The 11,473-nt window shown below is 36.9% G+C and overlaps 1 protein-coding gene across 1 annotated transcript; it reads right to left on the bottom strand.

The window, feature by feature from the left end:
- Nucleotides 1–6,318: 6,318 nt before the first annotated feature.
- Pudp (pseudouridine 5'-phosphatase) lies at nt 6,319–7,389 on the bottom strand. The gene has a single exon (XM_021150978.2). The coding sequence runs from the start codon at nt 7,326–7,328 to the stop codon at nt 6,624–6,626; it is 705 nt and encodes a 234-aa protein (XP_021006637.1). The 5' UTR covers nt 7,329–7,389; the 3' UTR covers nt 6,319–6,623.
- Between the last annotated feature and the right edge of the window lie 4,084 nt (nt 7,390–11,473).

Here is an 11,473-nt window from a genome sequence, read left to right on the forward strand (position 1 = left end):
GTTAGTCTGATTCTCAAAAACAAAACAAAATAAACAAAACAGCATAGTCCTTCAATTCTAAATGTTCCTTCCAAATAGGCATTTTACATCTTCAAGCTACCTAAGGTTCTCAGTCTAACTACTAAATGTCACCCTTCCTCCAACCTTTCTTCTACTTTCATTTTTGCTCTGATGTTCAGTTGTCCCCAGAACTTCTTAATGGCCACAAGGACATCTCCTAGTTTTGTATTCCTTCCCACTTGTTTTAAGCATACCAATGACAAAGTGTCCCTAGGCACCACTCTGGTTACATCATTTCTTCTCTTAAGAACTTCCATGGAAACAGAAAACAATAAGTAGATCCTTAGCCTGATTCTTATGACACTTAACCATGTAATGGAGACATTTCCAGACTAACTCACTGTTTTCTGAAATCAAACCCAAGAGTTCAGTTCAGCGCCATATACACATGCACTTTTGCTTCTTATTTTCATAGTCTTCTGCACAGAGACTTTTGCTAAACCTTTCTTCAAAGCTGTGTTTAATCAGTATCCTCTTTCCAGAAGTTTTTCTAATAATAAATGCATGGATGTGAATTAAACACAGCAGTGGACAGTTTTTGCCTCCTCTTGTGGTGTATCATCTTTCCTATTTTTATTCAGATTTGTAGCTTCCTGTTTGTCCTAATGGCAATTCCAGGGTAAGATGATTTCTGTTGTCACTAGTACCTATGCATGGCAGCAGTCGAAGTAGTCAGAACAGCACTTGTATTGCTTCATGCACTAAGAAGCCTTTACAATACAACTTTGGGTATGGAATGTGTCCAAGCCTTCTTTTAGGAAGTCTCTTGTCTTTCTGGCACATGTATATAAAGAACCAGTATATTCCGTTTTCCCAAGCTGGGCTACCATCTATCATATCACTTTGCTTTGTCTACTTCATATCATTATCTGTATTTGATATCATTATCTTCATATGATTATTTAAACTTTTAGATGTTTACTTCTTTCTCATATAGTTGATGAAATGATCCTGGTTGGTAGGAAATTGATCTTACCATTGCCTTACATAGTACTTAACACATGGTTGATAACCAACAACCATTGAATGAATGAATGAATAGCCAAACCAATGTCTACCTGTATATTCAGGTCTATTTTAGTTAATACAAATAATAAAAATATAAGAGGAAAATGGATAGCTTTGAAATCTGATGGATAAAGACCATCCATCCCACACTTTGGAAGGTATGATGCACTGTCCATCCTCTACCTGGGAAGGTCGGTAGTCTTTGGGCATGAATGAATTGCTAAATCTTTCCCTAGAAGCCTAAGCCCTGGAAGTGGCATGCCATGGCAGACTACTTTCTATTATCTCCTGCTAGTGGCATCAGTTCCGGGTTCATGGTGTAATGGAAGCAGCTGCTGCTGAACCGGAATCCAGTCAATAAATGAATGGGAAATGAGTTGGCAGAGAAAATGGCAGCAGCAAGTAGGAAAAGAAACCCGAAGTTCATGGCACAAAGCTTCGGTGAGCATTTAATTCTCAGAAAATGACTGACTCCCTTGCTAAGATTGCTCCTTTACAAGAAACCAAAAGTTAGTGTTAGGCAGTCTTTGTTTGCCATCTGAATCTAAATTTGTGAAGTTCTGTGTTCTAAAACTTTACACCCCAATAAGCTAGCATCTAAGCTTGTTAGGATACCTGAGTAGCTCAGTTAAAGTGTGCATGTGTACATACACATACATGTGGTATATGTTTGTGAATGGGCATATATGCTATTTAATATATATATATAAGATTCATATATACTTCAAAATCTATGTGGTATAGACTATTCTCATTATCTATAGTGTTGGTCACATATTTTTAAAAAAATATAACCTTGCCTTATGTATATTTTTCCTTAATGGCATTTTATTTAATATTTAATTGATCTATTGACAAGTTCACAATCAGTAATACTACAAGCCACCCTGGGTAGAACATATCTGACATATCTTATATTTCCTTTATTAGAATAATCCACTGTTCTCATGCCTTGGAGTACTATATAATAGCTATACAATAGAGATCCAGTCAACCAAAACACAAACACACAGAACGCCTGTCACTAACAGGCTCTGTGAAAAACACATGTGTAGTAGCAGACCTACAACAAAAATATCCTGCAATACTTGGTCTGATATCGTCTGATACATGCAGGGGCTAATTCAGGACTCCCCCATCTGTTAATTCGTGTTCACAGACCACAGCCGTGTCACAAGCAATGGGAGGAGTGGAAGTTTTAGTAACCAGGATGACTTACAACATAAGATCTGCAATAAATTAGGATAGGTAGTGTGTACGTATAAAATGTGATATGTGACTATGCAAATGCTGAGAGCACAAAGTAGTAGATGGGAAAGAAGGACGCAGTAAAATAGTTTTCTCTTAAAATTCACTTACCAATTAATTTAAAAAGTTTTGTTTTAATTTCAATTAGATTTATGGTTTATGAGGAACTCAAAATATATACACACTAAATGTATATAACTCTAATTACTTATAAATTACCCTCCATTTCCAAGAATGGTCATAAGGGGAAAAAAAAACATAGAAATAAGCCATCCTTCTGTAGCCTTAGCAAAAGCAAAATCCAAACATCCTGTAAATCTTTGTTTTTCTGAGTATTTTGGAAATTATATATCATTTTTGAAAATGTACAAAGGATTATTGCTTCACTTAGTTAACTTGTAAGGATGTTAATACGATGTCGAGTTGGTTTGGAAAAGAATTATTGAGTAAACACATGTACAGGCCACTGGGAATGTTAAGGCAGTTTGTCAAGGGATGTGAAGTAGGTTCACATCCAGAGGCATTCTTTCCTGTGTAGGCACAGGCAATTTGTAGCTGAATTCCAAAGGTGAAGCTGATCTACATAAGGAAAAAGGTAAAAAGATTGTCAAGTCATTTATGCCAAGCATCCAGTCGTATTAAACAGCTACAAAAAATTCTACTTAATAATCATAACATAGGGGAATAGAGCGATGTCTCAGCACTTAAGAGTGCATCAAGTTTTTGCAACAGACCTTTGTTTGGTTCAGCTTTGTCAGTTTACAGCTGCATGAAACTTCAGCTCCAGGGAATCTGATACTTCTGGATTCTGTCAGCATCTGCACACACACACACACACACACACACACACACCCGTGCACGCGCACAATTTAAACATAAAACATATCAGTTTGGGTGGGAAAACTCATGCCTTTAGCCTTAATACTCAGAAGAAGTATTAAGAGATCCAAGTGGTTCTCCCTACCTATTCAATATAGTACTCAAAGTCCTAGCTAGAGCAATTAGACAACAAAAGGAGGTCAATAAGATACAAATTGGAAAGGAAGAAGTCAAAATATCACTATTTGCAGATGATATGATAGTATATATAAGTGACCCTAAAAATTCCACCAGAGAACTCCTAAGCCTGATAAACAGCTTCAATGAAGTAGCTGGATATAAAATTAACTCAAACAAATCAGTGACCTTTTTCTACAAAGAATAAACAGGCAGAGAAAGAAATTAGGGAAACAACACCTTTCACAATAGTCACAAATAATATGAAATAACTTGGTGTGACTCTAAGGAAGTGAAAGATCTCTATGATAAGAAATTCAAGTCTCTAAAGAAAGAAATCAAAGAAGATCTCAGAAGATGGAAAGATCTCCCATGGTCATGGATTGGCAGGATCAATAGAGTAAAAATGGCTATCTTGCCAAAAGCAATCTACAGATTCAATGCAATCCCCATCAAAATTCCAACTCAATTCTTCACAGAGTTAGAAAGGGCAATCAGCAGATTCATCTGGAATAACAAAAAACCAAGGATAGCAAAAACTATTCTCAACAATAAAAGAACCTCTGGTGGAATCACCATGCCTGACCTAAAGCTGTACTACAGAGCAATTGTGATAAAAACTGCATGATACTGGTACAGCAACAGACAGGTAGACCAATGGAATAGAATTGAAGACCCAGAAATGAACCCACACAGCTATGGTCACTTGATCGTTGACAAGGGAGCTAAAACCACCCAGTGGAAAAAAGAGCATTTTCAACAAATGGTGCTGGCACAATTGGCAGTAATCATGTAGAAGAATGTGAATTGATCCATTCCTATCTTCTTGTACAAAGCTCAAGTCTAAGTGGATCAAGGAACTCGACATAAAACCAGAGACACTGAAACTTATAGGGGAGAAAGTGTGGGAAAGCCTCGAAGATATGGGCACAAGGAAAAAATTCCTGAACAGAGCAGCAATGGCTTGTGATGTAAGATTGAGACTCGACAAATGGGACGTCATAAAATTGCAAAGCTTCTGCAAGGAAAAAGACACTGTCAAAGACAAAAAGGCAACCAACAGATTGGGAAAGGACTAATATCTAATATATGTAAGGAACTCAAGATGGACGCCAGAAAAATCAAATAACCCTATTAATAAATGGGGCACAGAGCTAAACAAAATTCTCAACTGAGGAATACAGAATGGCTGAGAAGCACCTGAAAAAATGTTCAGCATCCTTAATCATCAGGGAAATGCAAATCAAAACAACCCTGAGATTCCACCTCACACCAGTCAGAATTGCTAAGATCAAAAACTCAGGTGACAGCAGATGCTGGCAAGGATGTGGAGAAAGAGGAGCACTCCTCCATTGTTGGTGGGATTGCAAGCTTGTACAACCACTCTGAAAATCAGTCTGGCAGCTCCTCAGAAAATTTGACATAGTACTACCAGAAGATCCAGCAATTCCTCTCCTGGGCATATACCCAGAAGATCTTCTAACTTCTAATAAGGACACATGCTCCACTATGTTCATGGCAGCCTTATTTATAATAGCCAGAAGCTGGAAAGAACCCAGATGTCCCTCAACAGAGGAATGGATACAGAGAATGTGGTACATTTACACAATGGAGTACTACTCAGCAATTAAAAACAATGAATCAATGAAATTTTAGGCAAATGGATGGATCTGGAGGATATCATCTGAGTGAGGTAACCCAATCACAAAAGAACACACATGATATGTACTCACTGATAAGCTGATATTCGTCCAGAAACTTAGAATACCCAAGATACAACCTGCAAAACACATGAAAGTGAAGAGGAAGGAAGACCAAAGTGTGGATACTTCGTTCCTTCTTAGAATGGGGAACAAAACACCCATGGAATGAGTTACAGAGACAAAGTTCGGAGCTGATAAGGAAGGAAGGACCATCCAGAGACTGCCCCACCAAGGGATCCATGCTATATACAACCACCAAACCCAGACACCATTGCATATGCCAGAAAGATTTTGCTGACAGGACCCTGATATAGCTTTCTCTTGTGAGTTTATGCCAAGGCCTGGCAAATACAGAAGTGGATGCTCACAGTCATCTATTGGATGGAACACAGGGCCCCTACAGAAGGAGCTAGACAAAGTACCCAAGGAGCTAAAGGGGTCTGTAACCCTATAGGAATAACAACAACCAGTATTTCTCAGAGCTGTGTCTCTAGTTGCATATGTAGCAGAGGATGGCCTAGTTGGTCATCAATGGGAGAGAGTCCCTTGGTCTTGTGAAGATCATATGCCCCAGTACAGGGGAATGCCAGGGCCAGGAATTGGGATTGGGTGGGTTTGGGAGCAGGGTGGGGATGGCTTTGGGGATAGCATTTGAAATGTAAATGAAGAAAATATCTAACTTAAAAAAAGAGAGATCCAAGTGGATCATCAGCATTATCTATATAGCTGGTTCCTGGCCAGCTAGAGCCACATGGAAGTGCCCTATCTCAATAAATATATAATAATAAACCTTTAAGTAGAAAATATATTCTTAAGGAGAGAAGTATTTTTTTCTAAGGTAGAAACATGCTCCAATACAGAATAGGATATTCACAGAAGGTATATGCTCTACATACATTAAGACACTAATAAAGTTCCAAGAGACATCTGATGTATCAAATAACATAAAGCTGGCTAAATTATCCATAACAAGGCTTTACTCTCAAGCTAATGAGCAGAGAGAATGAGCATCCCACTCATCTCTTAGCACTGCACTGTTTACGTCAACTATAAAAGACTAGAAGCATTACATACTACACATATATATATATGCACATATATTTATTCACATAAAGACATATTCACATATGAATGTGCAGTTTATTCATATATAAATATGTAGTTTATATTTTCCAACTATCAATGTTCAGAAGGACTAAATGAAAAAGAAGAAAACAAGATTTTTGATTTGGGAAAATTATATACTTTACATATATGCATATATCCATAAACACACACATGATACACATGCATAACCACACAGTGGTCATATTCACGTGTATTTAAACATACATGTACACTCCCTTTATTGTATCCCAAGTCAGCTTTACTTTAGATAGTAACTGCAGATGGTCAGTCTAAGCTCTGGTTTTCTTTCTACTGTCAAATGTAGAGCAAATCACAGAGGAGGCTGAATACATAAAGGAACCCATGACTTTATAACCTACAGTGACAAGAAAGGTTACAAGTTGGATGCTGTTGATTTCCTAATGTTTCCACTCAGCAACATGGGTCCTGAGCAAACGTTGGGTTACATGAGGCCCACAGCAGCACCGTCACCCTTCACCCTTATTCCCTAAAGGCAGGTAGACCAAACAGTTCAGGCTTGAAGTCGAGGAGGGAACTCAGCACCAGGGTGGCTTTTCGTGTTAGGTCTGCGCTCAGGTTTTCATGAGGTACCATGACGACCTGCATCCCACAGGTTATGGCTGCCTCCACTCCATTTGGAGAATCTTCAAAGACGAGGCAGTCTTTTGGATCAGGGGGAGGAGAGAACCTCTTGGCACAGGTTAGAAATATGTCCATGCCTGGCTTGCCATTCTTTACTTCAGGATCATCCCCCAGAACGATGTGGTGAAATAGACCAAAGAATCCTGTGTGTCTACTGGTCTTTGTTTGGAAGGTAACGGTCTCGGAGCTGGTGGCCAGGGCAAAGGGTAAGCGGTGTTTCTTCAGGTGGTGGATCAATTCCTCAGCTCCCGGCATGAATCCAGCTGTGTGCAACACCATCTGCAGCTTCTCCTGACTTTCTTTCAATAGTTCTTCTTTGGATATGGGTAAATTGAGGAACTCTACTATGGTCTGTGCGGTTTCTAGAGCCTTCTTCCCCATGACCAGGGACTTAACATCCCAGTTGTATTTCTTCCCATAGCGATTGCATATTTCTTCAAACACATCAGTATATAAATCTTCAGTATTCAGAAGAAGTCCGTCCAGGTCAAATATCAGGTGTGTAACTGGTCGAAATTGGGGCACAGGAACTGCTGCCGCCATAATAGTAGTGGTGGAGTGACAGGGTCAAAAGAGGAGCGCATGCCCAGATGCTTGTCCTACACATGCGTGTTCTGGGCCTCTGTGACATATTTTGTATGGCACGCTGACGGTTCAAGAAGATAAGACTTCGGAGTCCTGAGCTCAACAAAATCAGCAGGTAGGTAAACACTGAACAAGAAACAAGAAAGCAAACAATAATATACAGAATAAAGCTGAAACCATAATGTTTTATTTATGAAATACAAACCTTGGTCTTGTCTGTAATGGATTTAGGTGGGTGGTAGAAATGAATCCTTCTAGAATGAATGAGGAAGCAGATGTGGAAATGGAAAGAGAATGGACTGAAAACAAAACAAAACAAAACAAACCCCAAACGAGTCCTACAATCCCATTCACAAAGTAAAACAATGTTGCAAGACTATAAATTTTTTAAAAATTAAAATATAATAAATGTTTTTTAAAAGAAAACATATCTCTGGAAATCTAAATTATTTGTATTAAAAATTAAATAAAGGAATTCTTTTCTGGTGAGGCTTTATAGATATTTTTCAAATAAGACTAGTTCATTAAGGCTTTTAGTACATGAAGAGATCAGCTTTTCTTAAACAACCTTAATGATTTTCTGACCACTCTTGTTACTGAAGACATACAGAATATTAATCTCTTGATATTTTGCAGCAATATGAATTTTGAAAGAATCTGTAGATGTCAGAAGTAGAATAGTTCATGCCTTACACTTACAATTAACCAATAAAGTTAAGTTGATTGCTTAAGCCCCAAATAATCTTAAGAATATAAAAGAATTGTAGAATAAACACTTGATCTTACAGTTCTTAGATTCCTGTGTTATGAATGATGTCCAAAATGATCATAATGATCAAGAAACTGTAGATTTTAAACAAAAATGTATAAATTGTAAGTTGATGGGTCCCTGGTATATGTATGTCAACTCCAGGCATTTTGAAGTTATTACATAACTAAAGTGTCAAACCTAACCTATAACAAAGCAGTCACTACTGAAAAGAATAATTTAAACTGGTTGCAAAATTAAATATGTAAAGTAAGTCTTCAAGAGGACCAGGAGTAAAAGCAGAATACAACTAGCTACTGCATTTATGATTAGGCCATAATAAAAAATATTTAATACTCTGCCAATATGGTAATTATACAGTAAGTAAGTCTATCTAGACATCATAAATCTGTCATCATTTTTCAATCAAAATTTAAAAACAGGTAAGTATATATACACGTGCATACAACATATACCTTTGTTGATTTCTGAGATCCTAATAAAGCCATGAAAGAAAACTGTATTTGAAATGTAAAGTTTGAAAATAAATTTGTGTGAGAAACTAATAGCATTTAAATTAATATTTACCCAAAACTAGAGCTTAATTTAAAAATTAAAAGGATCATTAACATTTGTTTATTGTTTATGATACTATTAAATAGTATTCTAGTTATATCTCAGATCACCGATCCAAATTCTTAAATTAAGCATACAGTAGATAGTATTATGTTCATTATCCCACTGAGGAAGAAAGTAAAAGAGGTGAGTATTGCAGGGATGATAAATGTTGGGGCTGTGAGTGGCAGTTTAGAGAGCACTAGCTCTGAGATATGACCAAGAGTGAAAGTGTATAGGAATGTATGATTTTTTAAAAAGGCTGAAAATGTTATTACAATATAATTTCATTATTGCTCTGAAAAAATATAGGAACATCACTGAGAGGCTTTTATTAGAGAATCCAGGAATTCTTATACTCCTGGTACTTTGCCGTGACATTCTGCCTTCATGAAACAGTTCTTTACCTGTTTTATTTTCTTTGACTTCTTCCCAAACCTAATTATTTTTACTAAGGTCCTTTATTTTTGTCTCTATTTATCCTGATCAATTCTCAATTGTTGCCTTCTTGTTCTTTAATAAGTTCTTGCCAGGAGCTAAAATTCATCCTGCCACATAAACTGAATACTTTGTAATCCACATGCATCATTAATTCTTCTAAAGCCTATTGGATAAATTGATTAGGCTTCATATTTTTTTTTCAGTATTGCATACAAGACGTTGAGCCAGTGAGTTTTGGTATTTATACCTCTATCCTACAAAAATCACAGCACACATTACTAGGGTATTAACACAGACAGAGCACACTAACAAAATAGAAAGAAGTGCAGAGGCAACATTGACTCAGAGATTTGCCTTGGCAGTCCATGCTAGGTTGAAAATAAGTCGAAATATTTATAAAACAGTAGCATTATGCAAGAGTATAAGAATTCCTGGTTTCTCTAATAAAAGCCTCTGAGTGATGTTCCTATATTTTTTCAGAGCAATAATGAAATTATATTGTAATAACATTTTCAGTCTTTTTAAAAAATCATATATAACCTGTTAATTCATGTATAACTGGGCCAGCAGGTATAAATGCTTACGACTTGACTTGGTGTTTTGTGGACTTCTAATTTAAATAAGCATGAACTGCTCTACCATTTCCTGTTCTTGTAATGTGGAAAATTAAGGACTTCCTTCTGATGCTTTGTAACTTAGAATTTTATTTAAAAAAAAAAACCAAGTATTTCAAACTGGTTTTAAAACTGACCTACTTTGGAAATTCACTATTACTTTTTAACTGTCAAGAATGACACTTAGGGACACTGCAACTGACATCTTTGCATAAAAAAGGAAAGTGAGCTTAGAACATACTATGACTGTCAAATTCAGAGCTGACATGATCATTTAAGAGAGAGAGAGAGAGAGAGAGAGAGAGAGAGAGAATATCAAAAATAATGAAAGGCAGTCAGTGTAATAAAATTTAATCATAAATTTCCAAGGTTTTCCTTTTTTGGTGTATAGGAATAGCCATTATCCTTTGTTTACACTTAATGTGCTCAATAAAAAAAGCAAATTTAAGGATTGACTCTCCAAAGTTTCAGACATGTAGGACATGGATGTGATAACCCATGTAGTGAGAGTGGATACCGAGAGTGGGCCTGTCTTCAGGAGGCCTTGCAGACTGAGGTAGTGCTTTGTGTGTGGGTTATATGCTACAGATGCTTAAAAACATCAAATTCCTGATGTCATTTTTAGTTGTGTTTTATGTAAGCAACTGAGAGAGTCTCAGTGCACCTGACTTTGGTGAAAGAAGTAGATGTTATGCACTCGTGAAAAATCCTCAGATGCCACCGTACTGCCTCTCCACCTGGGGCTGGGAATCAAGCTGCTTTGTACTTAAAGCTTACTGCATGGTTTTTATGTAACAGTGGAGAAATCACTTGATGGTTTCTGTGATCACACACACACACACACACACGAGATAAATGTACATATATGTAATAAAATCCTCTAATATGGCATAGTAGCTAAAAGTAATGCAGAGACAAATCTTAAGTGTAACATATCACATAAGGAGGAGAAGAATTCAAAAGGGGAGATTGAATGTGGAGCCAGACAGTTTGATCCTAAGATTTATTCATATTATCTACTAAGAGTTTTAGAAAAAACATACTAAAAATTAAAATCTTATCTACTGGAGATTACTGTGGCCTTAACAATTCATAGGGATCCATATAAAATTCAATAACTTTAAAAATTGCTATCTTTCCAATCCACCTTGGATTTCTATAAAAGAACCATAGTATTTTAAATACTATATAAAATTATATAAATATGTAATTATAATACAGTATATATGTGGAAATCCATGTCTCCACTAGTATATTTTCATTTTTCCTTTGTATTCTCATTCTATAAAAGTTTCTTTTCTTTTTAAAATTAAATTAATTTATTCACTTTACCAGTCAGTATGAGCCTTTCATCTTCTCCCAGTAACCACTTAGGTATGTCCTCTCCTCATTACCCTTAGAAAGGGAAGACCCCCTCTGAGTGTCAATCCCCTCAGCTCCCTATCTCACACCCTATTCCTCAGTGTCCCCACCCCACACATGAAGTTGCCGTGGGACTAGGTACATCCTCTCCCATTGAGGCCAGACAAGGCTGTCCATTTGGATATATATTCTATAGGCAGGCAGGTGGGCAACAGGCTCAGGGACAGGCCCTGCTCCAGTTCTTTGGAAGACTCGCATGGAAACCAAGATGTTTACCTGCTACATATGTGCAGTGGGCCTAAGTCCAGCCATGTTTACTCTTT

This window comes from Mus caroli, unplaced genomic scaffold (assembly GCF_978045245.1).
Source record: "Mus caroli unplaced genomic scaffold, Mus_caroli_1 scaffold_19, whole genome shotgun sequence".
NCBI lineage: Eukaryota > Metazoa > Chordata > Mammalia > Rodentia > Muridae > Mus > Mus caroli.

What these genes read in the sequence shown, in the direction of transcription:
- Pudp (XM_021150978.2), bottom strand. Translation starts at nt 7,328, where the DNA reads ATGGCGGCAGCAGTTCCTGTGCCCCAATTTCGACCAGTTACACACCTG.